Below are 15,103 nucleotides of genomic sequence, written 5' to 3' on the forward strand. Positions count from 1 at the left end.
GGTAACGAAAATACAGACAGGGGAGAAACACAATGCAGAACATATAGGGGGTACAATACAAAACATATAGGGGTACAATACAGAACATACAGGGGGGAAGCACATAAGGGGGCATGAGGGGGCTCTGAGGCATATAAAGGGTATGAGTGAGCTCTGGCATATAGAAACATAAAAACATAGAACTTGACAGCCCATCTAGTCTGCCCTTTATTCTTTTATCCTTTCGGTAACTTCAACCCAATGTTACTATCCACATGGACATCTATTAGGAATAGTAACCTGTGGCAAGCGCAGTGAGTCTGCGAGGGTATACATTTTAATGTTCTGAGTAAGTTTAATAAGGTTCTGAAGCAGTTAAATTATGCTAATCCAGGAAGACCCATGTTCTGAAGGTTTTGGCCACACCCCTGATCACCATCCCTAGTCACGGCCCCTATCTGTAAATATGAAAATAAAAAGGAGGTATCCCTAAAAAATAGGAATTTAATACCTACCGTTCTTTTTCTCGTAGTCCGTAGGGGATACTGGGATGGTATTAGTACCATGGGGGGTATAGACCGGGGCCATTGGAGCCTGTCACTTTAAGAAATCTTCAGTGTGTGCTGGCTCCTCCCCTCTATGCCCCTTCTGCAGACTCAGTCTAGGAAACTATGCCCGAGGAGACGGACAACCTTTGAAAGAAGGAAAAATAGACAACAATAGTGGTGAGGCAACGAACCAACACACAACAGTAACAAAGGATAGCAACGCTAACCAGAACAGGAACAGGAACAGTGACAGCAACAGCAGACCCAACCAAGAAAAGGAATTACCGGTAGGTATTAAATTCCTATTTTCTCTAACGTCCTAGGGGATACTGGGATGGTATTAGTACCATTGGGAAGTCCCAAAGCTCCCACAATGGGTGGGAGAGTGCGAAGACCCCTGTAAAACCGCCTGACCAAACAGAAGGTCTTTACCGGCCAAGGTATCGGACTTATAGAACTTTACAAACGTGTTCGAACCAGACTAAGTAGCAGCTCGGCACAACTGTAAGGCCGAGACGCCACGGGCAGCTGCCCAGGAGGAACCCACCAATCTAGTGGAGCGGGCCTGAATAGAACTAGCATGTTAGATAGTCAGCCCAAGCCAACGGGCAATGCAACTGCTTGGAAGCAGAACATCCAATCTTGGTAGCGTCGTAAAGTTGTTCTTTTGACGTAATTAAATTCTCAAAGCCCGAACCACGTCCAAGGACTTTGGAGCAACCGATGTGTCAGACATCACCGAAACCATGATCAGTTGATTAATGTGAAAAGCCGATACCACTTTCGGCAAAAACTGTGGCGAGTCCTGAGCTCTGCCTTATCCTCGTGAAATATTAAATAAAGGACTCTTACAGGGTAAGGCCCCCAATTCCGACGCAAGCCTTGCGGAGGCCAAAGTCAGTAACATGACGGTCTTCCAAGTCAGATATTTTAAGTCCACCTTGTGCAAAGGTTCAAACCTATCTGATTGAAGAAAATTCAGGACCACCGTGAGATCCCACGGAGCCGTGGGAGGGACAAAGCGTGGTTGAATACTAAGGACACCCTTCAGGAATGTCTGTACCTCCGGAATTACAGCCAGCTGTCTCTGGAAGAAAATAGGGCTGATATCTGAACCTTGATGAAGCCTAACCATCCATGCCTGCTTGAAGGAAGAGCAGAAAATGGCCAAGTTGAAATTCCACAGTAGAATATTTTCTACCCTCACACCAAAAAACATACTTCTTCCAGATACGGTGGTAATACTTTGACGTGACCGCCTTTCGAGCTTTCACCATAGTCGAGATAACCCTGGACGGAAGACCCTTTCTGGCTAGGATCTCCCTCTCAACTTACAAGCTGTCAAACGTAGCCACAGTAAGTCTAGATTGACGAACGGCCCTTGTTGAAGAAGATCCTTGAGAAGTGGTAGAGGCCAGGGCATTCCCAGAGACATGGTCAGGAGGTCCACATACCAGGCCCGGCGAGGCCAATCCGGTGCAATTAGAATTGCTTGAACGTTTTCCAGTTTGAGTCGTTTTACACTCTGGGAATGAGAGGAATCAGAGGAAATAGATAGACAAACTGGTAGGTCCACGGCGCCGCCAGAGCGTCCACTGCAGCAGCCTGGCGGATCCCTCGTTCTGGAACAGTAGTGACGGAGCTACTTGTTGAGACGAGAGCCATCATGTCTATCAGTGGTCAGCCCCACCTTTGAACCTGCTGTTGAAACACCTGAGGGTGAAGGCCCCATTCCCCCGGCTGAAGGTCGTGCCTGCTGAGGAAGTCTGCTTCCCAGTTGTCCACTCCCGGAATGAATATGGCCGATATGGCCCTTGCGTTAGCCTCCGCCCTGAGGAGTATCCTTGACACTTCTCGCATTGCGGCCCTGCTTTTTGTTCCTCCCTGGAACGCCGCCGCCGTGGCTTTGTCCGACTGTACCTGTATGGCTTGATGTTGGAGGAGAGACAATGCCTGTAGAGTTCCAGAACATTTATCGGAAGGGAAGATTCCTGACTCGACCACCTCCCTTGGAAATGAGCCCCCTGGGTCACAGCCCCCCAACCGCGGAGGCTTGCATCCGTCATCAACAGAATCCAAGACTGGGTTCCGAAACTCAGACCCTCCACAAGGTGAGAGACTTGTAGCCACCATAGCAGGGAGATCCTTGCTGTTGGCGACAGTGATATTCTCTGGCGCATGTGCAGGTGAGACCCCGACCACTTGTCCAATAGATCAAGCTGGAACGGACAGGCATGGAACCTGCCGAATTGGATTTCCTCGTAGGAGGCCACCATTTTGCCCAGTTGTCGGATGCAAAGGTGCACCGAGATTGTCATGATTCATGCAGTTTCTCCTCCATGCCTGGGGTGGCGCTCTCTGCTCTAGTGCTCAGCACTCTGCTCTGTATCTGCAGCTTGGTAATTAGCTGTTACCACAGCTGTGAGCAGCACCTGAACTCACTATATAGGCCAGCCACACAGGCTCCCAGTTGCCAGTTCATCGTGTCAAGGTTGTCTCAGTTCCTGGTCCTGGTTATGCTGGTCTTTACTGCTAAAAGCATCCACAGTACTGCCAGGCTCCAACAGCTATCCTGTGTAGCTACTCTGCTACAGTGCAATCCTGCATTCTCTGCTCAAGTGCATCCTGCTACGGTGCTAACCTTCTACAGTGCAATCCTGCAACCCTGCATTCTCTGCTCAAGTGCATCCTGCTACGGTGCTAACCTTCTACAGTGCATTCCTGCAACCCTGCATTCTCTGCTCAAGTGCATCCTGCTACGGTGCTAGCCTTCTACAGTGCAATCCTGCATTCTCTGCTCAAGTGCATCCTGCTATGGTGCTAATTCTGCTACAGAACAATCCTATTACAGTGTCTATACAGTGTTACAAGTGCCTTCACAGTCCACAGTGTCTCTGTGTTTCCTCAGTCCCCAGAATTACAAGTGAGTTTCCAATCCCAGCATCACAAGTGTGTTCTCTAGTATCCAGTACTTTCGAATACTTCCCAGACTCCCAGCATTGCAAGTGCAATTCCAGTTCTCCCTTTCCTTTTGTGTTCTCCAATCATTCCTAGTTTTTACTTATTGTTTACAGTTGTACACTGCTTTACCCTGTATAAATAAACCTGCTATTGTACCGAGAAAATAAGTCCCTGTGAATATGTTCCTACAGAGGGAATTCCAAACAGATTCTGACAAAGACAAACAGCAGGGAAGGTAATTGCAATCTGCCTGAGGGAGTTTTCTCACAGCTCCTTAACTACTCCGCTCCTGAGATATCACCTCCTTTAGATTCCTTACAACTGAGGATTTTAAAGGAAAAGTTAGACCAGCTACAGACTTTAGTATCCAGTATTCTATGCATTGTACCTGAATTCCTGGCGAGATTGGTGGACCCCAGTAAAATTTCTCCAGAAAAGGAGTTTTCTTCTGACCCATGGACTAGGCATGCTAGGGGCACCTCTCCTCCACAGATAAGAGGCAAGTTCCAAAGTTTCCCTCGACCTAGTCAGAAACGGAACGCCAGCATCGCAGAGACCATAAACTTTGCCTGTATTGTGGGGGTCAAGGACATTTTACTCTAACTTGTCCCATTCGAAAACCAAGAAATGGGGGCAGAGTGCATCTCCAATCTTTAAATACCATCTGTCTCAAAACTGGTCTTCCACCTAAGGTTTCCGAGCCTGTCACCCCAGGAGGGGTTTCCGAGCATGTCGCCCCAGGAAGGGGTTCAGAGCGTCCAGCCCCAGTGAGAGGTTCAAGGCGTCCAGCCCCAGTGAGAGGTTCAGAGCGCTGCCCAGCCAGAGAGTCTTCAGAGTGCTGCCCAGCCAGAGAGTCTTCAGAGTGCTGCCCAGCCAGAGATGTCCCATGAAGAGGGGGCTCCTACCTTAGCCCAGCCCCGTGAAGAGGGGGCTCCTGCCTTAGCCCAGCCCCGTGAAGAGGGGGCTCCTGCCTTAGCCCAGCCCCGTGAAGAGGGGGCTCCTTGCTTAGTTCAGCCCCAAGAGGGGGCTCTGAGCATTATGCCAATCTCAGAAGATGAATCTAGCACTCCCGTTTCTCACAACACAAGCCATATGTCTAGGCACGTAGGCACTGCTGTAGTCCTGGGTTCCAATCCTACTACTAACTTGTTGGCTCACGATTTGGGTACAGCTCAGTCTCACAGGACTTCCAGGAAGGACCAAATCCAGAAAGCGCCATCCAAATCTCTAGTCAACGTTCGGTTAGGATTATCATGTATTCCTGACCAGTCTCCTGAAAGTCGGTCCCCTCCTCAGTGTCCTGATGCTCCATTTTTTATTCCATCTCCAGTGTTTCCAGAAAATCAAGCTTCCACTTCACAGAATTCATCCAACGCTCCATCTTTGGATTACTTTGATGGAGATTTAACGCAATACTTCGCACTGGTTAACCGATATCTTACCATGATGGAGACAGACCCTTCCCTCGGAATTACTCCCTCCAACATAGTTAAATTGTTATTCCTTACCTTCAGAGGTGAAGCCTTGGAATGGGCTAGTCCACTAATTGAAACCAATGACCCAGTTCTTCTCAATCTTGTGGCCTTCAGTGAGGTGGTAATTAAGAAATTCAATTCATGCTCTTATCAGTCTTCAGGGAACCGGTCTATTTCAGTTGAGGTTTCTGCCCAGCCGGGGCCATCTAAGGTTCCTATCTATCTTGGTTCATCCGAGATTCCTGTTGCCAGCTCAGAGACTCCAGCAATCAGCTTACCTGTTGGTTTTCTTCAGCTTCAGTCTACTGCTCCTGCTGAGAAATCTACAAAAAGTAGAAAGAAGAAAAAGGGAAAGTCTAAGTTGAAAGCCTCTGTTGGACTTCTTTGGCAGCATGAGGATACCCTGATATGCCCTTTACCTTTTGATTCAGACTCTGACATGTGTTGAGCGTCTGGAATCCGCTCCTTAGGGAGAGGGTACTGTCACGATCCATGCAGTTTCTCCTCCATGCCTGGGGTGGCGCTCTCTGCTCTAGTGCTCAGCACTCTGCAGCTTGGTAATTAGCTGTTACCACAGCTGTGAGCAGCACCTGAACTCACTATATAGGCCAGCCACAGAGGCTCCCAGTTGCCAGTTCATCGTGTCAAGGTTGTCTCAGTTCCTGGTCCTGGTTATGCTGGTCTCTACTGCTAAAAGCATCCACAGTACTGCCAGGCTCCAACAGCTATCCTGTGTAGCTACTCTGCTACAGTGCAATCCTGCATTCTCTGCTCAAGTGCATCCTGCTACGGTGCTAACCTTCTACAGTGCAATCCTGCATTCTCTGCTCAATTGCATCCTGCTACGGTGCTAACCTTCTACAGTGCAACCCTGCATTCCAGTGCTAATCTTCTACAGTGCAATCCTACAACCCTGCATTCTCTGCTCAAGTGCATCCTGCTACGGTGCTAACCTTCTACAGTGCAATCCTGCAACCCTGCATTCTATGCTCAAGTGCATCCTGCTACGGTGCTAACCTTCTACAGTGCAATCCTGCATTCTCTGCTCAAGTGCATCCTGCTATATTACAGTGTCTATACAGTGTTACAAGTGCCTTCACAGTCCAAAGTGTCTCTGTGTTTCCTCAGTCCCCAAAATTACAAGTGAGTTTCCAATCCCAGCATCACAAGTGTGTTCTCTAGTATCCAGTACTGTCAAGTACTTCCCAGACTCCCAGCATTGCAAGTGCAATTCCAGTTCTCCCTTTCCTTTTGTGTTCTCCAATCATTCCTGGTTTTTACTTATTGTTTACAGTTGTACACTGCTTTACCCTGTATAAATAAACCTGCTATTGTACCGAGAAAATTAGTCCCTGTGAATATGTTCCTACAGAGAGAATTCCAAACGGATCTTGCGGAGTCTGAGCACAGAGCGGACCAAAGCTTGAATCATCAAAGCTTTTTCTATAGGGAGGAAAACTTACTGGGACACAGTGTCCAGTATCATCCCCAGGAACTGAAGCCTCTGCGACTGTTACAGGTGTGAGCTTTTTGGAAACTGAGGATCCACCTATGGTCCGTAAGAAGACGTGTAGTCAAGTTGATGCTTTGCAACAGAAGCTCCCTGGACACCGCCTTTATGAGGAGATCGTCCAAGTAAGGGACTATGTTCACTCCCATCATGCGGAGTTGCAGCATCATCTCTGCCATAACTTTTGTGAATACCCTCGATGTCATTGATAGGCCACAGGGTAAGGACTGGAACTGGAAGTGGAGGACCTGTATTGCGAATCTGAGATAAGCCTGATGAGGGGGCCATATCGGGATGTGCAGACATGTATCCTTGATATCCAGGGATACCAAGAATTCCCCTTCTTCCAGGTCAGAAACCACTGCCTTGAGAGATTACATCTTGAACTTGAACACACGTAGATATGGGTTCAGAGACTTGAGGTTCAAGATTGGCCACACCGAACCGTCCGGTTTCGGAACCACGAATAGGCTTGAGTAAAATCCCTTGCTCCTGAGCAGAGGAGGCACCAGAAAATCACCTATGTGTGGAGAAGTTTTTGAATTGCGTCTTGCAAGGTAACTTTTGCTATAGGTGAAGCTGGTAAGCCTGACCTGAAGAATCTGTGAGGAGGGATTGCTTGAAATTCTGACCTGTACCCCTGGGATATGAGATCCCTCTCCCAAGGGTCCCGGCAGGAATCTGACCACACATGGGCGAAATAGTGCAGTCGAGCACCCACCTGAAAGTTCCCCTGCAGCTGGGGCCAACCGTCACACGGAGGGCTTTGGAGTAAGAACCTGAAACCTGGTCCAGTGATTAGCAGCTGCTGGTCTGCGAGATTTACCTCTATTTCCTCTGGCAGCATTTGAGGGACCCCTGGCCCTGCCTCTAAACATGGCCACACAAAAGGACTGTAGAGAGGAACCGGGGTAAAGACGTCTGGCCGGAGGCACAGCAGATGGCAGATAGGTGGACTTACCTGCCGTTGCTTGAGAAATACACTTGTTTAATTCTTACCCAAACAGGGCATCCTCCATGAAGGGAAGATTTTCCACGCCTTTTTTGGAATCAGCACCCGCTGTCATTTGTCGCAGCTACAGAGCTCTGCGAGCTGAGACCGCCATAGCCGTGGAACGAGCATTAATGAGGCCTATCTCCTTGATCGCTTCACTCATGAAGTTAGCTGCATCCTGGATATGTTGCAGCAGAGTCAGGATCTCATCCTGAGGCAAGGTGCCAAACCCTTCAATGACATTACCAGACCATTTAACAATGGCCCTGGTCATCCAACCGCAAGCAATGTTGGGCCTCTGTGCAACTCCTATTGCAGTGTAAATGGATTTGAGTATAGTCTCAGTCTTACTGTCAGCAGGATCTTTTAGAGAGAGAGCACCATGTACAGGCAGCACAATCTTACGTGACAGCCTGGACACTGAGGTATCCACAATCGGAGGGTCCTCCCATACCTTCCTATCCTCAGGGAGGAAAGACAAGGAATTCAGCAACCGCTTAGGGGTTTGAAATTTCTTGTCAGGATTAATTCATGCCTCTTTAAAAAGTGTGTTTAATTCCTTGGAGACAGGAAATGTGGCAGTAGATTTTGGTTTCACATTGAAAAACAACTCTTCATCAGGTTCTGTCTCTTTATCTCGTATATTGAGGACTTCCCTAATAGAATATATTAGGGCTTCCACACCCTGAGACAGAGTATTGTCCCCTTCTACGTCCACTTCACCTTCTTCCAAATCCGGCATGTTATTTTCAGAGTCAGATTGGAGTACATGTGAGAGTGTGCGTTTATGTGAGACCAGCAGGGGGGGCTGAGGAGCCGGTCTCCGGTCAGCATCATTGACTAAAAAATCATCCACAGATTCTAACCACTCAGGTTCCTGTGTACTGCTACCCTGAGAAGAAAGAGAGCACTGATTACCCAGTAGAGATCCCCCAGAAGGGGAAAACTTTGTATTGCATGATGGACACACAGCTTTTTCACCAGACATGCTGATACAGCAGAACCCACACACACAGTAAAGTGAAATAACACAGTAATATGAACTCAAAACCCCAAGACAGTCAGTATGGAGTGATACAGAGAGGAATGAGACCAGCACACAATGCCTCTCAGCTAAAGCAGCGCTTTTCTGGACATAAACCAGAGCCTTAGATAAGGTAACAATATATATGCGTCCCCCTTTCTATAAATCCCCCTGGTACCGTACAAGGTGACTTTTGGAGGATCCCTGGAGGAGCAGTGCTTCCCTGCGTGCAGCCTGTAGTCTAAGGCAGCAGGAAATGGCGCCTCTGAGCTGCTGGTCCCGCTCTCCGGGAAGCCACGCCCACGTAATGGCGCACGGTCCCTTGTGTGGCATTATACTGGCATTCGTGTCCCAAAACGCAGGAAATGGGGTTACCAGCGCCAGTGAGAGTGTCCGCAGTGGGCACCGCAGCCGCGTGCCCGCCACGGCCTTATGCCACCACTGTCACCGGGGACCCGCTAACCGGGGCCCCCGGTGTCTGTACTCACTGCACCAGAGTCTTCGGCAACTATCAGGGGTGGCGGCATGCTGTCGCCGTGCACGCACACCCTAGGGGTATGTGAAACAGCACCTGAGGAGCTTTGTCTTGTCAGCAGGGAACCGGACCATTAACACTATAAGATGTTGGTTCGGTTTCCCCCCTCAGTCCCACGATGCAGGCAGACTGATGCCAGCCAATGCTGCCTGAAAATAACAAACTAAAACAAATTTCTGAAGAAAACTCTCTGGAGCTCCAGAGAATGTACCCGGCTCCTTGGGCACATTTTTCTAAACTGAGTCTGCAGGAGGGGCATAGAGGGGAGGAGCCAGCACACACTGAAGATTTCTTTAAGTGCCAGCCTCCAATGGACCCGATCTATACAAAATCAGTTTGTGCAGCTCTGCTACACATGCGTTCGCACACTTGCACAGCTAAAATACACTCCCCCTGTAGGCGGCGACTATCTGATCGCAGCAGTGAAAAAATCGCTTGCTAGTTATCAGGTCTGAATTAGCACCTACAGTATATTCAAAAAGAAAGTTTTGCTGCATGCACTTGTCCATTCCGAATGCAAAACTACTAACAAATGTGTGCTACATGTGCACAGGTAAAAGCACTGCTCATGTCACATGTGCATTTAGGTTTATGGTTGCGGTTTCTAAGTAAATCTCTGTATAGTCTTTAAGAAGAGCAGTGTAAGAAATGTGATTGATGTACCTTCACAGCGGCTGCTCTCTGGAACACCAGAACTGGCCCCTCGTGATGACCTCTCGCGAGCTGTAAGGGCACAGGCGCTATGTTTGTAGTTACATTTTATTAAAAATACAGCGGTTACATAAAAAAAAATATGTGATGGCATTTGTTGTTTTTAAACCACTGATCAATTTCATTGTGAAAAACAAATTTAAGAACTAATTTACAAAGTGCACCGAGCAATCACTATTCATTGATGCATCCAGATATTTATATTTTGAAAATATAATCCCTATAATATTATCGTTGGTTACATTCACACGCTAGAGTAGAGTATATTACTGATAACCAGTAAATAAAGTAAAGTGAGTTCTTTCGCTCTTTCGACATTGAACAGATGATGTGGTGGGGAAAGCTTGGAGTTTTGCTTAGGACTGCATAGAATCCATAACCCCCTGAAGAACAACGGCTTCTCAAATGGGTGCCATCACCGTCAGGGGGACTAAATAAGTGAAGTTTGCAGGACAGAGCTGTTAATGCAGTCTACTGTTTTTAATAAAAGCAAAAAAAATAAGATTTTACTTACCGGTAAATCTGTTTCTCGTAGTCCGTAGAGGATGCTGGGGACTCCGTAAGGACCATGGGGATAGACGGGCTCCGCAGGCGACATGGGCACTTTAAGAAAGAATTTAGTTCCTGGTGTGCACTGGCTCCTCCCTCTATGCCCCTCCTCCAGACCTCAGTTAGAGAAACTGTGCCCAGAGGAGATGGACAGTACAAGGAAAGGATTTTGCTAATCCAAGGGCAAGATTCATACCAGCCACACCAATCACACCGTATAACTTGTGATAACTACCCAGTTAACAGTATGAAAACAACATATCATCAGTGCAAGACCGATGCAACTATAACGTAACCCTTATTGAAGCAATAACTATATACAAGTATTGCAGAAGAAGTCCGCACTTGGGACGGGCGCCCAGCATCTTCTACGGACTACGAGAAAAAGATTTACCGGTAAGTAAAATCTTATTTTCTCTAACGTCCTAGAGGATGCTGGGGACTCCGTAAGGACCATGGGGATTATACCAAAGCTCCCAAACGGGCGGGAGAGTGCGGATGACTCTGCAGCACCGATTGAGCAAACATGAGGTCCTCCTCAGCCAGGGTATCAAACCTATAGAATTTTGCAAAAGTGTTTGAACCCGACCAAGTAGCAGCTCGACACAGCTGTAGTGCCGAGACCCCCCGGGCAGCCGCCCAAGAAGAGCCCACCTTCCTAGTGGAATGGGCCTTGACCGATTTTGGTAACGGCAATCCAGCCGTAGAATGCGCTTGCTGAATCGTGTTACAAATCCAGCGAGCAATAGTTTGCTTTGAAGCAGGGGCACCAATCTTGTTGGATGCATACAGGACAAACAGCGCTTCAGTTTTCCCGACTCTAGCCGTTCTGGCCACGTAAATTTTCAAAGCCCTGACCACATCAAGTAACTCGGAATCATCCAAGTCACGTGTAGCCACAGGCACCACAATAGGTTGGTTCATATGAAAAGATGATACCACTTTCGGCAGAAATTGTGAACGGGTCCGCAATTCTGCTCTATCCATATGGAAAACCAGATAGGGGCTTTTATGTGACAAAGCCGCTAATTCTGACACACATCTAGCCGAAGCCAAGGCCAATAACATGACCACCTTCCACGTGAGATATTTTAACTCCGCCGTTTTAAGTGGTTCAAACCAGTGTGACTTTAGGAAACTTAACACCACGTTAAGATCCCAAGGTGCCACCGGAGGCACAAAAGGAGGCTGAATACGCAGCACTCCTTTTACAAACGTCTGAACTTCTGGTAGAGAAGCCAACTCTTTTTGAAAGAAAATGGATAGGGCCGAAATCTGAACCTTAATGGAGCCTAAGTTTTAGGCCCCAATTCACTCCAGTTTGTAGGAAGTGAAGGAAACGGCCCAGATGGAATTCTTCCGTAGGAGCATTCCTGGCCTCACACCAAGAAACATATTTTCGCCATATACGGTGATAATGTAAAGATGTCACGTCCTTCCTAGCCTTTATCAGCGTAGGAATGACCTCATCCGGAATGCCTTTTTCCGCTAGGATCCGGCGTTCAACCGCCATGCCGTCAAACGCAGCCGCGGTAAGTCTTGGAACAGACATGGGCCCTGTTGCAACAGGTCCTGCCTTAGAGGAAAAGGCCACGGATTTTCTGTAAGCATTTCCTGCAGATCCGGATACCAGATCCTTCGTGGCCAATCTGGAACAATGAGGATTGTTCTCACTCCTCCTTTTTCTTATTATTCTCAACCCTTGGGTATGAAAGGAAGAGGAGGAAATACATAGACTGACTGGAACACCCACGGTGTCACTAGGGCGTCTACCGCTACTGCCTGAGGGTCTCTTGACCAGGCGCAATAATTCTGCAGCTTTTTGTTGAGGCGGGACGCCATCCTGTCTATCTGTGGCAGTTCCCACCGAACTGCAATCTGTGCGAATACTTCCTGATGAAGTCTCCACTCTCCAGGATGTATGTCTGGTGAGGAAGTCTGCTTCCCAGTTGTTCACTTCCGGAATGTTCACTTCCGGAATGAACACGGTTGACAGTGCTCTTACATGATTCTCCGCCCAGCGAAGAATTCTGGTGGATTTCACCATCGCCACTCTGCTCCTTGTGCCGCCTTGGCGGTTTACATGAGCTACTGCGGTGACGTTGTCTGACTGGATCAGAACCGGTTGGTCGCGAAGAAAGGTCTCCGCTTGACGTAGGGCGTTGTATATGTGAAGACAAGTCTCTTGACTTGACCAAAGACCTTGGAAATTTCGTCCCTGTGTGACTGCTCCCCAGCCTTGGAGGCTCGCGTCCGTGGTCCCCGGGATCTAGTCCTGAATGCCAAATCTGTGGCCCTCTAGAAGGTGAGCACTCTGCAGCCACCACAGGAGAGATACCCTGGCCCTGGGGGATAGGGTGATCAACTGATGAATCTGTAGATGTGACCCGGATCACTTGTCCAGTAGGTCCCATTGGAAAGTCCTCGCATGGAACCTGCTGAAGGGAATGTTTTTCCCAGGACTCGAGTGCAGTGATGCACTGACACCTGTCTTGGTTTCAATAGGTCCCTGACTAGAGTCATGAGTTCCTGGGCCTTCTCTATCTGAAGGTAGACCCATTTCTGGTTTGTATCCAGAATCATACCCAAGAAGGGCAGACGAGTTATAGGAACCAACTGTGACCTCGGGAAATTGAGAATCCAGCCGTGTTGCTGTGACACCTTCAGCGAAAGTGACACGCTGTTCAACAACTGCTCTTTTGATCTCGCCCTTATTAGGAGATCGTCCAAGTATGGGACAACTGTGACTCCTTGCTTGCGTAGGAGCACCATTATTTCCGCCAATTACCCTGAAATTGGTCATGACAATCCTGTACCGCAATTGTCAGGTACGCCTGATGGGGTGGATAAATGGGAACATGAAGGTATGCAGCCTTTATGTTTAGATACACCATCAAATCCCCCCCTTCCAGGCTGGCGATTATCACTCTGGGCGATTCCACTTTAAATTTGAACCTTTTCCCGTATAGGTTCAGAGATTTTAATTTTAAAAATAGGTCTGACCGAACCGTACGGTTTCGGGACTACAGCCAAGGTTGAGTCATATTGCCTTCCTTGTTGCAGGAGGGGAACCTTGAGCACCACCTGTTGGAGATACAATGTGTGAATTGTATTTAATATTATCTCCCTTCCTGGGGGAGAAGCCGGTAGGTCCGATAAGGAAAAACCGGCGAGGAGGCACTTTTCGAATTCCAGCTTGTAACCCTGAGAAACAATTTTTTATTGCCCCGGGAACCACCTGTGAGTGAACTCAGATGTGGCTGAAGAGTCGAAGACGTGCTCCCACTGGGGCGGACTCCCTTAGCAGAGCTCCAGCGTCATGCGTTGGATGTAGTAGAGGCCGGGGAGGACTTCTCTTCCTGGGAACTAGCTGTGCCCTGTACCCTTACCTCTGGTAAGAAAGGACGCTCCTCGTACTTTCTTGGTATTCTGCGACCGAAAGGACTGCATTTGATAATGTCGTGCTTTCTTAGGCTGTGAGGGAATATAAGGCAAAAGATCAGAATTACCAGCTATAGCTGTGGAGACCAGGTCCGAGAGCCCTTCTCCACACAATTCCTCAGCCTTGTAAGGTAAACCTTCCATATGCCTCTATTAGTCGGCATCACCTGTCCATTGCATGTTCCACAGGACACTTCTAGCAGAAATTGACATAACGTTGACTCTAGAACCCAGTAGACTAATGTCTCTTTGGGCATGTTTTATATATATATATATATATATATATATATATATATATAAGACAGCATCTTTTACATATATATATATATATATATATATACATATATATCACTGCTCCAAAAAATAAAGGGAACACTAAAATAACACATCCTAGATCTAAATGAATGAAATATTCTTATTTAATACTTTGTTCTTTACATAGTTGAATGTGCCGACAACAAAATCACACAAAAATTATCAATGGAAATCAAATTTATTAACCCATGGGAGGTCTGGATTTGGAGTCACCCTCAAAATTGAAGTGGAAAAACACACTACAGGCTGATCCAACTTTGATGTAATGTCCTTAAAACAAGTCAAAATGAGGCTCAGTAGTGTGTGTGACCTCCATGTGCCTGTATGACCTCCCTACAACGCCTGGGCATGCTCCTGATGAGGTGGCGGATGGTCTCCTGAGGGTTCTCCTCCCAGACCTGGACTAAAGCATCCGCCAACTCCTGGACAGTCTGTGGTGCAACGTGGAGTTGGTGGATGGAGCGAGACATGATGTCCCAGATGTGCTCAATTGGATTCAGGTCTGGGGAACGGGCGGGCCAGTCCATAGCATCAATGCCTTCATCTTGCAGGAACTGCTGACACACTCCAGCCACATGAGGTCTAGCATTGTCTTGCATTAGGAGAAACCCAGGGCCAACCGCACCAGCATATGGTCTCACAAGGGGTCTGAGGATCTCATCTCGGTACCTAATGGCAGTCAGGCTACCTCTGGCGAGCACATGGAGGACTGTGCGTCTCCCCAAAGAAATGCCACCCACACCATTACTAACCCACTGCCAAACCGGTCATGCTGGAGGATGTTGCAGGCAGCAGAACATTCTCCTTGGCGTCTCCAGACTCTGTCACGTCTGTCACATGTGCTCAGTGAGAACCTGCTTTCATCTGTGAAGAGCACAGGGCGCCAGTGGCGAATTTGCCAATCATGGTGTTCTCTGGCAAATGCCAAACGTCCTGCACGGTGTTGGGCTGTAAGCACAACCCCCACCTGTGGAGGCCGGGCCCTCATACCACCCTCATGGAGTCTGTTTCTGATCGTTTGAGTAGACACATGCACATTTGTGACTTGCTGGAGCTCATTT

At 48.0% G+C, this 15,103-nt stretch overlaps 1 protein-coding gene across 7 annotated transcripts in view; it reads right to left on the reverse strand.

The window, feature by feature from the left end:
* Nucleotides 1-15,103, reverse strand: part of CYLD (CYLD lysine 63 deubiquitinase) — a 328,802-nt gene that overhangs the window by 114,915 nt on the left and 198,784 nt on the right. For all 7 annotated transcript variants that reach the window (XM_063945313.1, XM_063945314.1, XM_063945318.1 and 4 more), the window contains one exon: nt 9,690-9,749. In XM_063945313.1, coding sequence (XP_063801383.1) covers nt 9,690-9,749 — 60 coding nt within the window. The remainder of the gene's footprint in view (nt 1-9,689; nt 9,750-15,103) is intronic.

Source organism: Pseudophryne corroboree, chromosome 11, assembly GCF_028390025.1.
Source record: "Pseudophryne corroboree isolate aPseCor3 chromosome 11, aPseCor3.hap2, whole genome shotgun sequence".
NCBI lineage: Eukaryota > Metazoa > Chordata > Amphibia > Anura > Myobatrachidae > Pseudophryne > Pseudophryne corroboree.